The sequence below is a fragment of the Vidua chalybeata genome, chromosome 14 (assembly GCF_026979565.1).
Source record: "Vidua chalybeata isolate OUT-0048 chromosome 14, bVidCha1 merged haplotype, whole genome shotgun sequence".
In the NCBI taxonomy this organism is placed as follows: Eukaryota; Metazoa; Chordata; class Aves; order Passeriformes; family Viduidae; genus Vidua; species Vidua chalybeata.
The window spans coordinates 7,481,261-7,503,104 of NC_071543.1; the positions used below are offsets into that span (position 1 = coordinate 7,481,261).

General features: G+C 46.8%; 1 protein-coding gene across 2 annotated transcripts in view; it reads left to right on the forward strand.

Annotated features, from left to right (window-relative positions):
- Positions 1 to 696: 696 nt before the first annotated feature.
- Positions 697 to 21,844, forward strand: part of GPR50 (G protein-coupled receptor 50) — a 44,992-nt gene continuing 23,844 nt past the window's right edge. The window contains exons 1-2 of one of the 2 annotated variants that reach the window (XM_053956087.1): positions 697 to 929; positions 1,317 to 1,403. In XM_053956087.1, coding sequence (XP_053812062.1) covers positions 755 to 929; positions 1,317 to 1,403 — 262 coding nt within the window. In that variant the 5' untranslated portion in view covers positions 697 to 754. The remainder of the gene's footprint in view (positions 930 to 1,316; positions 1,404 to 21,844) is intronic. The other variant, XM_053956088.1, reaches the window with a different exon arrangement.

Below are 21,844 nucleotides of genomic sequence, written 5' to 3' on the forward strand. Positions count from 1 at the left end.
GGTATCCTGACTGAGGGAGCTGGGTATCCCGGCTACAGGAGCTGCGTATCCCGACTGAGGGAGCTGGGTATCCCCGCTACAGGAGCTGGGTATCCTGACTGAGCGCTGTTTTCCTGCGGCTGAGAAGCCGCTGAGTGAGGGGGCTGCTGAGCTTACATTACTGCCGGGGATTCTGCAGTGCACACGTTACAATCGGTACAAAGTATAAAACCGAAAGTGAATGGTCTTATTCTGGCGTAATTGGTTGAAAAAGTCCCTGTGGGGATGGGTTTGCCTGAGGGGTGGCTGGCTGGGAGCGGAGCCGCAGGGCGGTGGGAAGCAAAGGTACCGGGAAAGGCTTCAGCGACTCGAGGTGCGAAACTTCGCCTGGTAGGTGCCTCCCTGCCGGCACCTCTGCCCGAGGGCTCGCCGGGCGAGCGTCCCAGCGGCAGCGGAGGCTGGCGGGTGCGGGTCCCGCCGGGCAGGGCTGCGGGGCCGGCGGCGCCGAGCGGGGACCCCCGCCCGCCCCCGCCCGGCGCCGCCCGCCGCCGCCGCGCGGTGGCGCCATCGGCCCGGAGAGCGCCTCAGTGCCCCCGCCGCGCACCGGGCACCCCCGCCCGGCCCCCCCCGCTCCGCCCCGGGCAGGGCGGCGGCACCGCCGGGGAGGGGGCGGCGGGCTCGCCCCGGGACGGGCCGGGACGGGGCCCGGGGGTGAGAGCTGCCGTCGGGGCGGGAGGAGGAGGAGGGGCCCCGGCGGCGGCGGGCAGAGGCGCGCATGGAGCGGCCGGGGAGCAACGGGAGCTGCCCAGGCTGCCGGCTGGAGGGGGGCTCGGCGGCGGGAGCCGCCACCGGCCTGGCGGCCGTGCTTATCTTCACCATCGTGGTGGACGTGCTGGGCAACGCGCTGGTCATCCTTTCTGTGCTGCGGAACAAGAAGCTCCGCAACGCCGGTGAGCGCGAGGCGGGCGCGGGGCGGGCGCGAGGGGCGGGCGGAGCGGAGCGGCCCCGCAGCGCACCGCACCGCGCCCCGGGCTCCGCCGCCCCGGGCTCCGCCGCCCCGGCCCCGCACGGCCCCGCTGTGGCGGGGCAGGAGCCCGCGGGGGGCGGTGAGAGCAGAGGCAGTCCCGCACCGGGGCGGTGAGGGCACCTCCGCTGGGGAGCCCCGGGTCCGGTCTGCCCCGGCCAAGGCTCCGAGCTGCCGGTGTGCCGGAGCAGTGCCCGCCCGTCGCTTCTCTCCGGTGACCGGGCTGCCGCCGGGTTCCCGGCTAGCTCTCTGCCTGTGCCGTCCCGCTGCTGCTGCTGCTGTCCTCCGACTTTTCGAAACTTTTGTCCCCCAGAGGCAGCTGCAGACGGAGGAGCCAACTCAGGTAAAACCCACGTCCCTTCAGCCGACCCGCGCTGGGAGGAGCGGGGCAGAGGTGCAGGTGAGGACGACTCCGAGTGCCGCGTCAGGTCCTGAGCAAGAGTGCTCGGGTTTTTAAGACAAGTCCATTACAACATTGTACACTTGCTTTTGTGTTCCAGCCTTTCAGTGTTTTAGTATTTTTATCATAAATCTGCTATGCTGAAAGCAGAGTCAAGAATTTACGTGTTTTTTTCCACGGGTAACTTGGAAGTCTGCTTTGTAGCCTTATGTATTGACCCCCCTAATGAATTAATCTAGGAAAATTGTTAAACCAGTATTATTCAGTATTTTTAAGAAGGCTGTGTTATTTAAGAAGGCTGTGTAAATTTCTTTCCTTCAAAGTCTTGTTGTTTTAGCAAAGAAATACTGGATATCAGTATTAACAGAGAACTTATCCTGGATATAAGCAAGGAGTTTCAAGTAGTCTATGTAGTGCTGCTTAAATTGCACCATAGAGTATGTTTTACTGAGGACTGTATCACTGTCTGCTTTTATAGAGAGAGACATAAACTGACCTTCAGTTTTATAGCTTGTAAAATGGCTTTAATGAAATATCTGTAGTGTTTATGATGTGCACATTGTAAGTATTTTGGGATGCTGATGTCTCAGTGTCTCTCTCAGTCTTCTGTAAATAAGCAGTAACTCAACAAGGTTCAGTAGAAGTACTGGATGGATAAGGCTGACAGGACAATTTCACTCCAGTGCCTCTAACATCTGATTGATTTATTAATGATAGAAAGCACAGAAATGGCCATTGGCTTGGCCAGGCGCTGGATGCAGTGACCTCGAATAGTGAGTTGCTTTTTAACTGGTGCATAAAACGCTGCCCAGAGCACCCACAGTACACAGGCTGTACTGGGTTTATGAGAAACTGCAGTATAGCTGGAAATGGTATTTGCTCTTCTCTTCAGCTTTGCTTTAAAATGTGGTGCTGCAAGCCTGTAATCAGTGGTTCTGAGGAAGAAAAGCACCCTCCCCTTCTCCCAAGATAACTAGCTGTTTATGTTATCTGTCTGCAAGCCGATTTGAAGCTATTAACGGCTTTTATTACCTTTCAAATCGTTGATCACTTGAATGCATATAATGTTTTAAGACTGCCTCCACTATGAGTTGAGTTAAAGCTCCCGTGAAAGTGAAAAAGAACAGCTTTGTGCTGAAGTGATCACGTAGATATTTTCCAGATCTTAGTCCTTGTCAGTAGCCTGTTGTCTGCTCTCTGTACAAGCTGTCTGTGTGTACAAATAAAGTCAACACAAGTGCAAACAGTGCTAACCTTCCTGATTTGAGGGGACGTGGCTCTTGTTGCACACAGAACTTGAGTGTGACTAGTGGGGAATTCAGCGTAACAGACTTTGAAGCAGTCGTAAGTCCCAAGACCCATCCTGTTTTGTTCACCCAAGCACTTGTTCCTCCTTCAGTCACAGCCTAAACTGGGAATGCCTGTGCTAAATCACAAAGGGGTTCAGCTGCAGGAGGATGCTGGTGGTGGTCTGATTCAGTAAAGTGTCTAATCTGCATCTAAGTGTTGTCATCTTGTGTTGCTAAAAAGATCATATGTGCTTAGGGAGTTCAGACAATACTGCATCTCTCTGTGTTGGGAAGTAAGCAATCTGTCAGCCTCCCTGGGTGCAGGACAAAAAGTCAGGGATCTCAGCTCAGTTCATGCTCCTCCTGACATGTGAACAGCCACGTGAATGAGAGGGGCTCATCTGGAACCCAGCAGCCAGATTGAAGTCCTTTGGACAAAGAGTTTATCTGCTCATGTGCAAATATACCCTAAGCCAGTTCAATAAATGAAAAGGGCACCTGTGATGGCCGTGTCAGCTCTTGCCAAATCCTGGAAGGACCAAGTCTTCCATTTCTGGAGCAAGCTCATGCAAGGTCATCCAGCTGGAGCTAAAACTGTATTGTCAGTATAAGCTGGATTCAAGCTGGGATGTGTAACTGGCACTACTTCAGTAGCTGTGGGGGTGATCACTCTTGTGAGGGTGGGGGTTTTTGGTCTCTTACCCTGGACATTTTTGAAGAACTTGTCACTTGTCACTTCAGCACTGCCCACAGCTGCAATGGCACATAGCTACAAGAGTGTGACTGTTGGGCAGCATCTCACATCAGCATTTGCCTGGAACTGAACGAAGAGAAGGAGGTGAGTGGTGTCTGTGGGCAGAGGAAACTGGGATTCACTGAAAGCCCCAGGTGCCCTTTGTGGTAGACAGTTCACATCCAGAGCTGACTGTTCAGCCAGTCATGCTGTAGAATGTCTGGTGTTAGGCTTTCCTGCATCCAGTGTTACCTGGACACTTGGAGGTATTTGTGTGGTCAAAGAGGTTCAAAAAAAGCTCCAGGCTTTGGTCTGTATGTCCAAACATACAGACAGGGCAGGGCAGTGACATGATTGAGGGTGAAGGGTGCGAGGAATAACCCTGCTTCTCTCACAGGAAAGATGTCTATATGTCTTTTTGGAAGGGGTGAAATTTTTTGGCAGCTGAAAACTCTGACAAACCTGACCATCATTCTAGTGCACTGGGCACTGGGGGAGTTGGGAAAAACTTGCTCTTTCAAGAGAAATCACACTTCTCTTTCCATCTGGGAAGGTGATGTGTCCCGTCTTGTTACTGGAAGGTGCTCGGAGTGCTGAGCACAGCTTAGGACCCCAGTAAGAAACAATGATAGTGAGCCGTGTATAATGGGGCACGTGTGGGATCAGGACCAGCCGAAGGCTGCTGGCGTGGCTGAGTTTACAGCTTTCCATTCTGCCTCTGGCCAGCTTTACAAGTGTGAAAATCAGCTCTAAAACCAGCCAATATTTTTAAATGAGTTAGCCTGCTCCCTAGGCAGAGGCTGGCAATACCCTTCTCTAGTTCTTCTGAGCTCACTGCAAACTCAGGCACACAGCCCAAACATGCATTCCCTGGAAACCTGTGTCTCCCAGCAGTGCTGCCTGGAGCTTTGTGTGCAGAGAGCAATTTCTGCTGCCTCACAGGCCCTTTTCGCTCTTGAGAATGTAATTTCTGGGGATCCACAACCTCTCTTGGGGCAGGCAGTGCAGGTACAACTCTAATGAGGTCACTGGGCTCAACTGGCTTTTAATCCTCTGGATATACACTATACATGGCTGTTTGCATAGCGAGGAGGATTTTGTTCTTGAACTGTCACCCCAGCCAAAGTCGGGCGTCACACAGAAGTCTGTATGTATTATGTCAACACGGTTACCTTTGTCAGCCAAATGCAAACTCTAAGAAGAAATCCTAGATCTGTTTGACAAGCCCTCCAGCCAGAAAACTCTGTTGACTAACAGGAGTTGAGTTTCCATCCCTGAGTGCTGGATGCTGAGTGCTGTTGAGGGCACAGGCAGGGTGACCAGCCTGCACTTCCCGGGTCAGCCGTTGGCCCTCTGGAAATACTGGCACTGTGCTAAGTTTTTGTTTGCTTGAGCAGGGTTTTTTATTTATTATCCCAAGACCTCTGGAACTTCCTGGCTGGCCTGGGATAGGCTTCTGGTTTGTTTTTTTTTTTTTTAAAGTCAATGTTAGGAATTTGGGTGAGCTCCTTCATAGGCTCTGAGTCCAGGTTTTCTCGTTACAGATGTGAAGGATGGTTAGCAGATGGTGTTGGGGATCTTCCCAACTCGCTTCTCAGAGAATTTTGCTATAGCTGAGGTTTAAGTCATCCTTATTTGCAAAGATAAAAGTAATGCTTATACTTTCTGCATTATCTATATTAGGATACTTTCACTGTACTTTTTTAGCATCAAGCCTAATGTATTGATAAATTGTTGCTTTTTTCCTGATAGACCTATTGCCTCTAGGTTTTTTTAATATCTTTTAGCTTTCTTTATAAAATGTGTTGAATTCTATAAAATTGGCTCTAATTTAATAGTAGATTTAAAATTTTATTTTACTCTTTTTTTTTTTTTAAATTGGCTCGTGTCTTAAAAACTTCTATTTTAAACCAAATAATTTTTTAAAAATACACTGTTGCTTTTCTTGGTGGGAAAGAGGGCTCTACTAAGGCATCTTTAAAAATCCTCCAATAAGCATTGTCACACTTACTTATATTTAGATGTTTTCTCTGTTATTTTTGTGTCTGGTTCTTTCTAGTTTTGTGAAACTGACCTTTAGGAGATGTTGTTTTGGACCATGTTCTGTTTCGTTACCTCAAATGCAGTTGGGAACTGTGATTGGTTTTCTTCCAGCTACTGCAGGATTTCCTTGTCCTAGAAAGCTATCTATTATATGTAGGTGTTGAGATTTTTTTTATTTTTATTTTTTTTTTAGCACCACAAACTCTCCAGCATCTGCCATAGGCCTGAAATTACATCTCTTCTTGCTGTACATTGTGGGTAGATGCTTCAGGAGCTGCTCATCTGTTCCACTGATTCACTTGTCTACAGCAAACTCCTACCAGTGCTGCTGATGGAGCCAGCCCATGGTCCCCTGAAATGAGGGCGGCCCTGCTGCAGGTGGCTGGGTTTCTGGGGGGGTTCTGCTGAGGGGAGCAGGCTGTGTGTTGGTTAAACAGTAAGAAGGCTGCTGGCACTCCAGGGTGCCCTCTGATGTGGAAGGGTGGCACCCAGCAGCCCTTGCCCTTCAGCAGGGATGGGCACCTGTGACATCAGAGGGGTGAGCTGCTGACAAATGTCAGCTTTTAGCTTTGTTACTGATGCACCAGCTGCTGGGTGATGAGTTTGCTGTATCCAGCTGACTGCCAGTGCTCCCCGGTGCCCCAGCCATGGGAACGGTACCTGCAGCGTTAGGGCTGCTCCGGAGAAGCCAGGCTGGGGCTGGGGCTCAGCTCAGCGAGGGCATGGGCTGTGGGGCTGCTGCAGAGAAGTTGTTGAAAGTGGTCTCTCGTGGGGGTGTGGTGGGCTCTGGGAGCAGCGGAGCAGGAGTGCAGGGGGGATGGATCTGCCCTCTGCTGCAGCCCCTGCTCCCATGGCTCTGCAGGTGGGTGCTGGAGTGGGACTGCTGCCTGTGGGAGCTGGGAGAAGTGGGAGTGACTGGGATGAAACCTGTGAGAAAATCAATTTGGATTAAGGTGAAGTGCGAACTTTAAGTGTAGTAGGAGCATAAAGTGGAGACCTGTCTTTTCCTAGAAGATGTCATGCACAGTGAGACACAGAGACAGGGCATTTGTTTGGGCTGTGTTGGAGCCACAGGCACAGCCCCATGGCCAAACTGACTGGGAGAGGTCTCTGATGGCATCACCTTCACATTCACCTGCTCCTGCATTGGTGAGGGTTCAGGCTGGATTCCCATCCAGGCCCTGGCACATCCCTCCTTCCAGCAGTGCTGCTCTGAGCTCCTCCTGGGCTGTGTCCAGAGTGCCAAGGAGGAGACTCAGCCACGGTCTTGTCTTACTCCAAGTGGCATTTGTGGTCCCATGCTGTGCTGCTCCCATGCTGTGCTCCCAGAGCTCCGGAGGAAGCGGCAGCTCACTCAGGCATGAGCAGCTCCTAAGTTGCTTTCTAGCACAGTAGCTTCAGAAATATTTCTAAATTGGTCCTTCATGCAGCTCCACTGGGGTTCCCAAGGGGATTCCATCCCATCAGCTCTGTGAGGTCAAAGCTTCCAATATTTGGGTTTGGGTTTTTTTTTGTTTTTTCTATTTTTTTTTTCAGGGAAAAAAAGTCTTTATGTAGATGTGAGTATTTTTAGGAGCACTGGATCTCAGGAGCCCCTTTGTGAAACTGTGTAACTCCCAGCAGAAATTTTTGCTCCTCCCACTCCCAAACTCCGAGTTGGAGCAAGACTTGAACACAACACTGTAAGTCATGGATGTGTGGCTGGGGAATGGAGTTGAAGCACTGTTAGTCACTCAGTAAGTCAGCAGTGCTCAGCATGCTCTTCAGGTGTACCAGTGGTTTGGGAGCCAGATGGTATGTGGTCAAGTGATATATATGTGATTTTAGAGGAGTTGTTGTTGGCCCAATGCCAGGCACCCACGAGAGTCTTTTGCTCACCCTCCCCTGCTGCAGCTGGGCAGTGGAGAGGGAAAAAAAAAAAAAAGAATGCTTCATGAGTGAGATAAGGACCAGGAAAAACACTTAAAGGACAAAACAGGCTCAACTTATGGTTGGAAAGTGAATTTATTACTAACAGGACCAGAGGAGGATAATGAGAAGTAAAATAAGCCCTTAAAACACTGTTTCCCCCCAGCTTTCCAACCGACAGTGCAGGGACACAGGGCATGGGGGTTTGGTCAGCTCATCACTGAGATTTTCTTCCGCTCCTCTGGGAGAGGAGTCCTTCCCCTGTGAGACCGTGAGGTCCCTCCCACGGGAGACAGTTCTCCATGAACTTCTCTGGCCACTTGGGTCCTCTTTCATGAGCAGCAGCCTTACCACACCTGCTGCAACGTGAACTCCCGCTATGGGCACACAGTCCTCCCAGAACTGCTCTGATGTGGGTCTCTCTTCCCATGGGGTGCCATCCTCCAAGGACAGGCTGCTCCAGCCTGGAAGAAGGGTCCCTCTTTCTCCACTGGGTCTCCCACTGGGTCACAGCCTCATCCAGGCATCCCCTGCTCTGGCCTGGGCACCTCCCCCACAGGCTGTGGGTGAATCTCTGCATCCCCCGTGGATCCCCATGAGCTGTGGGTGAATCTCTGCATCCCCCCTGGATCCCCAGGGGCTGTGGGTGGATTCCCCATGGATCCCCCCAGGGGCTGTGGGTGGATCTCTGCATCCCCCCTGGATCCCCAGGGGCTGTGGGTGGATTCCCCATGGATCCCCCCAGGGGCTGTGGGTGGATCTCTGCATCCCCCATGGATCCCCAGGGGCTGTGGGTGAATCTCTGCATCCCCCATGGATCCCCAGGGGCTGTGGGTGAATCTCTGCATCCCCCATGGATCCCCAGGGGCTGTGGGTGGATCTCTGCACCTCCATGGGCTGCTTCACGGTGGTGTTCACCATGGTCTTCACCACAGCCTGCAGAGAAATCTCGGCTCTGGCGCCTGAAGCACCTTCTTCCCCTCCTTCTCCACTGACCTTGGTGTCTCCATGTTGTTTTCCCTCACATGTTCTCACCTCCTCCTCTGACTAGAAGCAAAACCTGTGACTTTGTTTTGATTTCCTTCTTAAATATGTCATCACAGAGGCATTGCCAGCCTCTCTATTGGCCCAGCCTTGGCCAGCAGCATGTACATCTTCAAAGCCATCAGAGATTGGCTCTGCTGGACAAGGTGGAAGCTTTCAGGAACTTCTCATAGGAGTCATCTTTGTGGCTCCCCTGCTACCAAAAACCAGGCTGTGCAAAACCAGTACACCAATGAATCAGGTTTCCACTAGAAACAGTAATTCTGGCATTTCTGAACTGAAGATGATTTGTCTTTGCAGTATTTGACAAAAGTTCTGTTACACATGTAGGTCTCTATACAGTTACCCACAAATTAGTTGAAACAAAAATCCTATTATTAGGCAGATTTGTGTCTTGTATAATGTAAAATAACACCCTGCCTCCCCAGATGGCCACCCTATGGACAAGAGAGCAAGCCATGTTCAGCACAGTGCTGAGCTCCCCTTCTCCCTTTCTCAATCCCTCCAAGCCCTGTGCCCTTCCCTGTCTCTAGCAAAGGCTCTTCTTTTCTTTTCAGCCCCAAAGAGGATTGCTGCCCGAGGACTTGATGTTCCTAAAAAATCTGGAGAGCCAAGTACTGTCGTAGATAATGGTAAATAATTAATTACCTTGCAGACAGTCCTTCAATAGGAGCTGGAGCATGTTTCAGGAAGAGGGAAGGTGGGCATACGTGCTCAAGGTAACTGTTCCCTGTGATTAATTAAAAGGCTTAGAAAGACAACTGTCATGTCGTGGCCTATAAATAAAATGGAAATTAATTCAGATATGGGTTTTGTATACTTTTCTCTTTTTTGCATTTTGTTTGCATTTTGTTGTTTGCATTTTGTTTGCTTTTGCATCCTGTGGAGGATGTTTAATTCCTTCCAAGTCTGTCCCTCAGCAGAGAGCAGGGGTGGAGGAGGACAGGACAGTCCTTAGGAGAAGGCTGTGCTACAATCCCAGGACAGTCATGTCTGCAACAGCCCCAGTCTGATGGGATTACTTTTTCTGGAAGATGTTAAAGGAAACCTGTGGTGTAGCTTTCTCATGTTTAACTCTCCTCATTTCTGAAAATTGGGATGAGGACCAGTGAGTCTCTTCTGAGACCATCCCTGTGATGCCTTGTGTTGAGAGCTCAGATCTTGCTTTGCTGAACAAACTCCAGCATCACCTTCAGATGTGATGCTGACACATGCTGCAGTGTCTGTAGGGGGCTGGGGTCCAGCAGCCCAGAGTCCCACCTGCCCTGAAGCCCTGCTTGTCCTTTGACATGGATGCAATGCTTCTGGGCCTGGGACAGGAGGATGCACAGAGGGTGAGGGAGGAGGGGGATAAGTGGGAGTGCTAATGGACTGGTGAGAATCTGGCAGCAGCAGGAGTTGTGATGGGATGTACCAAGCACAGCAAAAGCTGTGCCCAGGGTAGGCAGTGGAATACTCAGACTGACTGAGCTGCACCTCTTCCCCATCCCGAGAGGAAAGGTGGGGAGAGCTGGCAGCTCTGCCTGTTGGAGACATTCATGTTTTGCAGTAAGGGTAGGTGGGCTTGAGAGACCCTGGTGTTTTCTAGGAGCAAACCCCAGCCTTGTGGTGCTGAGCAGGCACACAACCTGCAGTTCCCATGGGCTCTATAAGCTATGACTTAAATGGAGTTTAACATATTTCATCTTACTCTTGGCCTGTTGTCTGGCCTTCAGATCTCAGCTGTGAGTTTTATTTCTGCAGATACTGCAGCAGAAAATAGATGAAATTGAATCTTAATGGGATGGGTGAAATCCACAGCAGAGTTGCATTTGGATGCATTAAGAAATGGAGCCCTGGCCTATGCTACCCCAGGGAATGCTGCCTGACAGCCAGGTGGGAGGGCCAGGATGGGGGCACAAGGCTCCTCTGGTGGCTTCAGCTCTATCCTGCTCGTGAGGAGATTCAGAAGGAGTGATTTCGGAAAGGAGATGTTCTCCAGGTGGTACAGGATATTCCAATGACTTGTGCAGAATAACTAACTTTCGTTCCTATGTGCCTAAGGTGAGGAGACTCTATTCCTTTAGGTGATCACTGCAGCTTAAGCTATCCCTGGACTTGCACACAAACATGGCATAGGGGGGGGTTGTGGAGTAAACAGCACATAGAAGGTAAGAGGGAGTAGAAGACTGGAGTCCTGGTGCCTGGGTATGGATTTGGGCTCTGCTTTTAGGGTAGAACTACAGGAGACTGGGAGATGATGATCTGTGCTCAGGGGTGGTTCTTCTGCACCCATCCAATCCACCTGCTTGTCTCCTGCTTGCATTTGCTGTCCAGTTTCAATGGCAAGAGCCATCCAGATCTCACTGTGTCAGTTCTTTGGCCCTCAGTCCCATCTGCAGGTTGCTGAAATACCCCTGCCCAGTCTGTTTAGTGGCTTGCATGGGCCCTCTCAATGCATTTGTCAGCACTCAGCTTTGGGGCTTCCATGGGCCAATGGAGGGTCCCTGGCTCATAGGAGAGCAGGGTCAGGGTCAGCAGGAAAGATCCAGGCTCGCCTGGTGAGGGAAGAGCTGATAGGAACTGTGTTTTTAAGGCACACTGATGGAGGAGGGAGGCGTGTGAGGCTCCTGCTCATGTCCCTGAGGGAACAGTAAGACAGGGATGGCAGCATGGTGGCACTTCCTTGTGCTGCTGTCAGTTTTTCTTGGCTGGTTTCTAGGAAAATGGATTATACCACATTCGAAATACTCAGTACTGGATTTAATAATATTTCAAAAATAACATAAATGTATTTCTTTCAGAAGTGGTACTCCATGGAAATCCTTTCTGTTTATCTGCTGGCATTGCCAAGCACGTACTCCAAAGCTGACATCCACGCAAGTCATTGCTTTTTTAAACAGAACGGGAGGACAATAGCCTGTGTCATTAGCCTGGCCCCATGCTGTCTGAGGACAAGGGCTGTGCGTTGTGTCATTCTCTACCTGCAGCTTTTCCCTGAAGTTGTCTGGGTCATATCTCTATGTTGGCACTGCCAGAGGTGCCTCAGGGAGCACAGCCAGGGCTGAATGGCTGGGCAGTCTCCCCCTACTACTACACCTTTTCCAGCTGAGTTTGTTCTTCAGCCTCAGTACCTCTAGAGACAGTTTTTCAGTCTCTACATGTCAAGGTCTTCCCTCCTCATCTTTGAGATGCTCTGGAACTTTCTGAAGTGTCTCAATTGTGGAGTGCTGGGAAGGTGGTGGAGGTCTCTCACCACTGGCCTGATGGCTTCTTTGCAGAGCTGACATGAGCCAGCGCAAATAACAGCAAACCCCAGGCCCTGTGACTGATTGCCCAGCCAAGTGATGTAGCCCAGCCTTACAGCACCCCCAGGACAGTCCTGTGGCTTCTCTAGGTGTTAAGGGAGGAGGTCAGAGCTGAAACTCAGAAAGAGTTTGGCCAGTGGTGCAATGAAGATGTGGGCATAAGGTGCATTACCTTATTACCTTCAGCTTTACCTCAAGTGTAGTAAACACCCTTTCCAATTCCTGGTACAGAGATTGAAAGCAAGTCATGACAACATAGAATATTCCTGGAAGAGGTTTCCAGTAGCATTTGGAGTAGTCTGGAGTTGCCAAAGTTAGTATTCCTGCTTTTCTCTTAAGCTCCTCTCTCACCTCCGCTCTTCTGACTCCTGGTGGAAGGCAGATCATGCTCACACTGGCAGTAGCTGTTAATATCTGACTGAAAATATCTGTCTCTTCTGAGTTTGGCACCTTTAGCTTATTTACAAGTGGTCAGTATGATCTCAGCACCTCAATAAACAGCAGTAGCAAACATCATAGAATTCACAGAATGGTTTAGATTGAAAGGGACATTTAAAGGTCATCTGGTCCATCCAACCCTCCTTCACAGAGCAAGGACATCTTCAACTACATCAGGTCACTCAGAGCTCTGTCCAACCTGGCCTTGAATGTTGCAGCGATGGGGCACCTACCACCCCTACCAACCCGTACCAGTGGCTCACCATCCTCCTTATAAAAAACTTTTTCCTAATATTTAATCTAAATCTACCCTCTTTTAATTTAAACACATTACCCCTTGGTCCTAGTGCAACAACCCTTGGTAAAATGTCTGTCCCCATCTTTCTTACAGACCTCTTTAGGTTCTAGGAGATGCTGTAAAATCTCCCTGGAACCTTCTCCAGACTGAGCACTCCCAACTCTCTCAGCCTTTCCTTCATAGGAGAGGTGTTCCAAAATGAAAATGAGTTGAAGAGTTAGCTATCCTCTGCTTCCTATTGCTAGTTCTGCCTGTTTTCTTTCTGGCCTTTCCAAAAATATAGGCAGCATCTCTGGAGTTTTCAGTGCTCTGCTTTGCAGGGAGAAATTAAGCTAGACTGAAGTATAGTGGTGCCTCTATGTAGAAGTACATGTTGTCAAGGCAGAGATTATATGTTGGCTTTTTCAAGGGAAGACTAGAAATGATAAAAAATTCTACTGTACCTAAGATGTGAGCATTAAGTCAGTGGTTAGTTCTGCCATTATGGCTTGTGTCTTAAACAGTCTTTCTACTAACCAAAAATGATTAGTCAAAATTAATTGGACTAAGTGGAAAGCTTGCTGACAAAACACTTCAAGAGTAGGTGTAGCTGGTAGGCACCAAAATGGTCAGACATTACAATGTGGATTGCAAACTCTGCCGTGCTCATCCGTGGGAGTTTCTGTAGGGAAGAGAGAAGTGCAGTGTGAGGACTTGCAGAAAAACACAGGTGTGATGGGAGAAGGAGGGGCATGTGTGATGGGAACAGGATGGATACTGGTGGTGAGAGGCTGTTGAGCAAATCCCTGCCTTGGAAGAGGCAGTCCTGTCTGCTGAGAGTTAATACCATGGCCAGCAGTCAGAGCAAGGAGGAGCAGCAGGAGTCACAGCTCTGCTGTCTCTGACAAGGCACAAGTTTGCAGCTCCTGCAGATGATCTGCCTGCATTCCTTGCTGAGATACATTTGGACCCAGAGCAGTTCAACAAACACAGCCTGCTGGAAGGTGCCCAACTTCAGGTCACTCCTCACCTCGGTTAGGAGGATTGAACGTCTCAGCACATGTACTGGTCTTCTGATCCTTCAGGGACAGAATTAGAGAATGCTTTGTTTTGGAAGGGATTTTAAAGATAATCTCATTCCAACCCTGCTGGCACTGGTGTTATCCTCATAGGAAACAGAATTTGTAAGACGATGCACTCTTGTTCCTGACAGATGCTGATGAGCCAGTTCCTAATGACCCAAGACCTTGCTGGGGACTCGAGAGGGCCTTGTTTTCAGAACAGCTGCAGTGAACAAAACATTCCCTGCCTGGTCTAGACTCGCATGGAAAGGTGAGGCAATGCTGTCTGCCAGCACCTTGCTCTAAGTCCTTCCAAAAAGCAAGTGAGGACAGAGAAGCTGGGAACTGACTTGAGGGAAAACCTAGGTGGGAAAACCAGGGTTTCCCATGCAAGGCAACGAGGAAGTAAAACTGACTTGCCTAATTAAGACAATAGACAAATTAGCTAATGAGAGAAGTCTTTCCATTGTGGATGTACCATTGGAAGCCATTAATTAAAAGTCTTGCTAAATCCCAGACTAGACAAAACCTTTGATAATAGGGAAGAGGAAGAAGTAGTTAGCACTGTGTCCCTTAGCACACACAAAGCCTTCTCCATGGACTCTTTAAAATAATGAATTTGCTTTGGAATAAATTATACAGATATGGAAACAGAGGAGTGAGGAAGCAACTAACAGGGCTTACAAGGAGCTGGACTGTTTCAGTCTTGCTGTGGCAGCATCTGTTCTTCCTTACTGGTATTTTGACTCCAGTTCTCTCATTTGTTATTTCCTTTTTGAGACAAATTTCTCCCAGGAGGGGCTGGATTTCTTCTGATTGATCGTTAGCATTACAAAACCAGTTGCTGCTGCTGGGCTGTTCCCATTGCTTTGGCAGACCAGTCTTTTACAGTTTCCTCTTACCTTTAAAAGTGATTCTTTTAATAATTTGTAACAAATATGTAAAGATACCAGGTTTTCCTCCCATGTGGAATGAAGACAAATGATCAAACTCTGACACCTTTTTCCTGGAATATGATCCTGGTTTGTAATCAACTCTTCTATTTTTCTCTTCCCTGTTTTTAAATGAGTTTCAGTTCTCAGTAATCAACAAAACTGTCTATGGCCTGGCCTGCAAGAAAACTTGAGAACAGGAGAAGGCAGAAGGGCTTCATGCTGACAGAAGGCTGGTTTAGATGAGATATTAAGACAAAATTCTTCAGTATGAGGATGGTGAGACACTGGCACAGGTTACCCAGAGAAGCCCCATCCCTGGAAGTGTTCAAGGCCAGTTTGGACTTGGTTTGGAGCAGCCTGGTCTAGTGGAAGATGTCCCTGCCTGGGGAGTTGTGTCAAGCCCTTGGCCACAAGCTTTCCTTAGCTGGGCTAAAATTGTCCCCAAACTGGGAAGGAAGGATACAGCATGTCAATGAAGAGGAAGTGCTGAGCAGCTCTTTGTTGAGTTTAACTTTCTGCCATGGACATGTAAGACAAATTAATTCTAAAATAGAAAGCTGAATGGTTATTCTGCATTGTGTTGTTCTAGAAAAGCATTTCTTTTTTTAAAGAACAGACAGAGAAGCCAATTCCTGCTAAGCATTCATTTTGTATTTGTCCTTGCTTCTCTAATTCTGCTGAGAGTGATCTTTCACCAGGAAATGAGGAAGGTTGGGGAAAGGTGCTGTGTGTGGGGCATCTAAATGCACTTGGTTGCTGACTGCAGGGTGGATGAGGATGCCAGCACAGATAAGCATGTGGCAGTGGCTTGCACTTCAGAAACCAGTGGCACTTTTTGTTCTGAGGGATCTGTTTTAACTCCTGGACTTTTTTGAAAGCAGGGTTCCCAGTGTGTGCTGCATCCTTTTTAAAGTAACTGTGTTGGATTTTAATTGGGAGCCTTCTAAATCCTGTAAGTGGCTGGTGCTACAGCTGTATTTGTAGTGGCATCCTGGCTGCAATGCCATAGCTCTGAGCTGCCACACCAACAGGGACTGCAGGGCTCGGGAGCTCCCTGTTGGGAACAAAGGCATTGGATGCTGTGTGTTGTGTCTCTGTAGGGTGTTGAGTGTCTATCCTGTTCTCCCACTGTGCTGAGTGGTCCTTGGGGGCAGGAGAGTGGGGGAAAACAGAGTGGAATCAGGAGAGAGAATGACTCCAGTCATCCTAGAGCTCAAAGTAGAAGACTCCAGTCATCCTAGAGCTCAAAGTAGAATTGGAAAATCTCCAAGATCATTGAGTCCTACCATTAACCTAACACTGCCAGGTCCGTCATTAATCCTGTCCCTAAGTGTCACATCTACACATTTTTTTAACATTCCCACAAGCCTCCTTGTCCTTCTTTGGACACAAATCACTTGAACATTACTTGAACAAATACTTGAACAGCTCTGCTCTAATAGGAAGATAGATATTTTGCAATCATGCTAAAATGAGACTTTATAAAAGTCTTCTGATTCTGGACCTTTTGTCCTGCCTGGTGCCGACTTTGAGGTGAGGACTCTGCTGAAGTGGCCTTGAAGTGGCACAGGAATAGAACAGGGGAAGCTGTTGTGGAAGTTCCCTGCAGTGTTGTAAAAGGACAGTCTGAAGCTGAAGTGTCCTTCAGTGGCAAAAGAGATGAAAGTACCTTTGGCTTGTATACAGCCCCTTTCATATGCCTCTGCCTGTGATCCCTGTGGCTGTGTGCTTGTCAAACACGGTTTTGTTTCCTTCTGTGGGGGGTGTGAGTGGTTGGAAAGCTCTTGTGCTGGCTTTCTGGGCAGCTGTGAACAAACTCCAATGCTATTGATATCCCTTCCACAAAACTGGGCCTGTTAATGTTTATCTTTCACCCTTGTGAAAGGAAGACAGAAGATGTGATTTCTTTGAGATGATGATGAGCTGTGGACTGTAAAACGTTTCCTTTCCAGGGGACTGCTGCCAGACCAATGCACTTCAGACAGACTATGTGCTGCTTTCTCTGTCCTAGACAAGGAGATTTCTAGAGCTGTGATAACCTGAAAGAAGCTAAGATGTGTTTGTGTCCATCTGTCCTGGTTTCAGCTGGGATGGAGTTAATTGGAGCCCAGTGCAGGGCTTTGGATTTAGGATGAGAATAGTGTTGATAACACATTGGTGTTTTAGTTGTTGCTAAGCCTGTGTTTACACGAACTCAGCCTGAGTTAGTGTTTACACTAACTAACTAAGCCTAACTAAGCCTGAGTTAGTGTTTACACTAACTCAAGGACTTTTCAGCTTCTCATGCTGCCCTGCCAGCAAGGGGGACATAAGAAGCTAGAAGGGACACAGCCAGGACAGCTGACCCCAACTGACCAAAGGGATATCCCAGACTGTATGGTGTCATGCTCAGCCTATAAATTATGGGGAAAGCTGGCCAGGGGCTGCTGCTCAGGGACAGGCTGGGCATCAGTTGTCAGGTGGCGAGCAATTGCATTGTGCATCACTTGTTTTGCATACTCTAATTCTATTATTTTTATTACTTCCCTTCCATTTCTGTGCTATTAGACTGTCTTTTTCTCAACACTGTCTTCCCCCCCACCCCCCCATTCACTCTCCCATTCCACTGGAAGGAGATTAGTGAGCAGCTATGTGGAATTTAGTTACTTTCTGAGGTAAAGCATGACACTATCCCATCATCTGGTTTACTTTATTTCTGTCAGAAGTACTTTATTTCTGTTAGTTTGCATTTTAAGAGCTGCATCAGGGACAATGCTTCTTCCTTGTGAGAAATGCTGGTGGTAGGATGTGAGACCTACAGATCACCTGCCTGTGGAGCTATAGTTTCCCCTCACATTGTATTAGTTTCTTTGTCTCATTCTTTCTCCCTTCATCTAAAATTATTTTAGCTTTTAAGTGCATTTCCAAGCTGTGGAAAGCTACTGACATTCATAAACTCTCAATCGCCACCACCAACAGCACAATTCATCTGCATTTTCTATTAAAAAGTGTATTATAACTCATCAGTCCAGCAACACCTAAGTTTGCAAATGTTTATGGGTTGTTTAAATATATTAAATCTATGAATCCAAAAGGTGGATATCTGCTAATGCATCAGCTCTGTTCCTTACGTCTCTTGTACTTCCCTGCCTTCCTCACAGTCCTGCTGTATTAATTTTTTTTCAGGGGCTAACAGTGTCTGCCTGTAATTGTGTTGTGAGTATCTTGAGAAGTAAGAAGCCAGATAAAATTCAAAGCAGGCCAAGGCAATCTTCATATGGATTTTGAAAGTGCTGCAAGATTGTGCATAAAAGAGATCAAGCACCTCTGCTTTTGCCCTTTCCCTTCTGTCTGGGTAGTAAATGACCTGCATTAAAACAATTTAGCAGAGCAACAAAACACAGCTAGTTTTAAGCAGCAAAAAGGCAGAAATAGAGCAAGAAGAGTCCAAAATTAATTTGTGAAGCAGCTTGTTGCCTTCTGACTTAAGGTCTGTGTTCTGAATCAATGTTCAGAAACATAAGCCATTGTCCATGTGAATGGATTTATATAGGGTTTAAAAGGAAAGGGTGAGATCAAGTCTGATGTTTAGGTTTGCCTGCATGAGTCTTCATCTCAGCTTCCCTCTCCTGTGACACTCCCATGGAAGTAGGCCAAGACAGTTTCACTCTGGGAAGCAATGTAAAGCCAATGAGCTGGGTTTCACAGCATGGAAAATATTTGCTCTCTTCTGCCAGTCTTCTTCCTTAATCTCTGAATATCTCCTGCACAGTCTTGTCTGTAATTACAGCTGCATTGGAATCTGAGAGTGTCATACCTATTCATTACTTACTTAATATTTATTTATTCATATAACTTTTATTGTCTTTTAACTATGTTGAAAACCAGATTTTTATTTTCAATTGTTCCAAGTCAAGTGTTTAAAAAAACACACAAAACTGATCCTGTTGGCCCAGGCACTCATATACAAACATGAATGTATCATGTGTCTTGTCATCTACCAAAAGCTGCAACTTCTAAAAAAAAGTAAATTGTTTCATCAGTGATTCTGGCAGCTCAGGCAGGGGTTTTGTATGTGCAGATGCTTTAAAGGCTAAAGGAACCAAACAAGGGCGTTTGTTTCAGTGTTGTTCTGAGACAATGGAGATACTGCCAGCCACGCTGTTTGAGCTAAACAATGGACTTTTTGCATACTAATTGATAGCATGATGTTTTCTTGAAATGTGCTGGTTAACAAAAATAATGATTGCATCACTAGGATATCAATACATCAGAGAATCATAGAATTATTTAGGTTGGAAAAGACCTGCAAGATTCAACCATTAACCCAGCACTGCCATGTTCACTACTAAAACATGTCCTAAATGCCACATCTTCAAGTCTTTTAAATCCCTGACAGGATAATGACTTTACTCTGTCCCTGAGCAGTGTGTTCCAAAGGTTGGCCACCCTTTTGGTAAAGAAATTTTTCATAATATTCAATCTAAACCTACCCTGGAGCAACTTGAGGCCACTTCCTCTTGTCCACTGCTTCTTACCTGGGAGAAGAGCCTGGCTCCCACCTGGGTACAACCTCTTTTCAGCCAGCTGTACAAAGTGATAAGGTTCCCCCTCACCCTCCTTTTCTCCAGAATAAACATCCCCAGCTCCCTCAGCTGCTCCTCATCAGACTTGTGCTCCAGACCCTTCTCCAGCTCTGTTGTCCTTCTCTGGACACACTGCAGCCCCTCAATGTCCTTCTTTTGAAGGGCACAAAACTGAACTCAGCATTCAGAGTGTGGCCTGACCAGTGCCCAGCACTGGGACAATCACTGCCCCATCATTCTAACTTGTGGCTTTATCTAATTCATGTTTGATTTAGACTCTGATTTTTTGCACCATTCAGAAAAAAGCTTTTAAACAAGCAATGCCTCTTAACATAGATGTAACTTCATCTCCTGCTCTGAGCAGAGGAAAAGCATATAATAGGGAACAGGTGTTGCTTCTCCCAGGTTTATGCATACTTGACTGTGATGCTGCTTTTAGAAATGTTTCCTTCTCCAAAGAGCCAAGTAAAAACTGTCATCCTGAAAATGATGACCAGTTAAGAAACTGCAACATGGAAATTTCAGGAGAGGGAACAGCATATGACCCTTATAAAGTGATGTAAGCACTGTGGAGAGCAAACAACTGTATTTGGTTCCTGGCAATATCTTTAAAAATTAGAATATGAAGTAGCCCAAGAGGAGCTGGCTGTAAAGCTCTGTACATCATTAGTGGTGTAGTCTGGTTTTTCTCCAACACCTTCAAGACAGAACTTTGGAAGAATTTCAGTAAAAAAAAGTACATTTTAATTTCACAGTGGTTAAAATATATAATTTTTTGACAAAAGTGTATCTGGACAAATTTAAAAGACTTTTTTTCTCTTCTTCCATGGCTAGTTTTGATTAAGACCTGCTTTACAACAACACCAGTAAAGCCAAAGCTTTTATACTTCAGAACATGGAGAAAGGTACTGCAGATTTATTGGTGAGGCTGGATGTATTTTATTAACACCACGATGGGGAAGTCTGATTCTGATTTATTTGCAGAAACTTCACAATTTGGCAGTGCTGTCTGGCAGACTTCCTTTTGATCTTTAATTGACTGAATATTAGGATTGGCCTGAATAGAAAGCTTTGTTTGAATGGGAACTTCAGCTAGAACCTTTGAACATTTTTGAGAACCTGAGGCACACAGGTAAATGTTAAAACATTCAGAAGAAACCATTAGTTCGTGATCAATGCAGTTAGTGTTCTAATTCACATATCTGTTAGAAATAGAACTTTTCCAAAAGTTTCTGTCTAAATTTAAATGGCCTGTTTATAGCAACCAGCCAGTAATACAATACACTGAGCAAAATGTGCTAAGAACGTGAAGCAAACAGGGTTATTAGACCATGAATAAATCATTGGTTCAAATCAACTTGCACTAACGATGGTGCCCATTTAAAGAAAATGTACCTCATAATTCAAAGTGTTTCAGAATTTATAATAATAATTACAGTCTTAATCACCAGGAGGCAATGTTTCTTTCCCTTGGTGGCAGAGGAAACCTTAGTAATGTAGGATTTCTCCTTCTCTAGATATAAGACTCTAATTTCCCCATGACAGTCATATCAGACATGTGCCATTGTATGGAATTATTCCCCTCTGCCAAATGGGGAAAGGCAGTGAAATATTATGAATTTGGCCTTGTATATTGTTTTAGGAAGTGAATGTCTTTGACTCTTAATTTCTGTACTATGGGGAATTGTCATGTCCAGATTTGGATTTTGGTGTTTAAGATTGGAACAAAAAGTCAAAATTCACTGCAGACTGGAGGTCGATTGCAGCTTGTCAAAACACTCTATTAGTGCTGAAAAATGTAAATGTGCATATAAGGTAAAATGGAACTTTTCCATGAGGCAGCTCCTTCTGGCAGGGGTGGTACAGGGCACGGGACCAGATGACCCTCAGGTCTGCTTTGATGTGGCTGTTCTCAGGCTCAGAGCGTTCATCAACCCTTTGGTCTCCATGGGGTATGAGACAACACTACCTTAACAGACCTCTGTGGATTAATTCAATGTGGCAAATACTGACCTTATTTACCTGGCTTTCTGAAAACATTTTGCTTCCAGTGGCACTCAGAAAGTCCAAGCCATCTTTTATAGATAGACCTGAAAATGCAGGGTACTGAACCAAAAGGAAAACAATCAAAATGTAAGCTTTCTACAGCTCCATGTATTGCAACCCCTTGCATTAGTGCTCTATATGATTTCTGGGGAAGCCTTTTATTTATTATATCAGACATAACTATGTGAATTCATACACTTCAGATGTATACAAGTATATTCCCAATCAAGAGGAAGAATTTAAAGTTACTTTATGAGTGGGTACTTTCTGCAGTTTTTATTTTTTATGGTGCTTGATGCTCTTTATCCTCCTAAAACTTGAAAACAGGACAGTTAATGCTGTGGGATGGGATGAAATGGAGTTTGAAGAATAGAAAAGCACCAGAAACAATTTCTTATAAGGTTACCTATAATACTCTGCTAAATCCATCCTTCAAAAACATCTTGGAAGGGATGGTGCTGATGCTGTTGTCACAGAAGCAGTGTGAGTGTTCATGCTTCCTTCGGTACACCAGGATCAGCCCTGTTGGGAATGTCCCTTCCCATAAAAGGAGAAGGAAGGAATTTACCCTTGAGACTTGTCAGTAGTGGGAAGGGAAGTACCAAGTGGGTTAGTTTTCCTGCCACATCAGGTTTCCCAATGCACTTATTTTTCCTGTTTTTCACTGAAAAATAGAAGAAAGCACCAAAGGAGTGGGGTAGAAATGAGGAAGAGAGGAATGGTAAGGATTCCCTTGTCTGTGGAATGTGGATTTATAAGTCTCATAAAATGCTTTTCTGCTTTTCCTAGTGAGAAATAATAATCCAGTTCTGTTA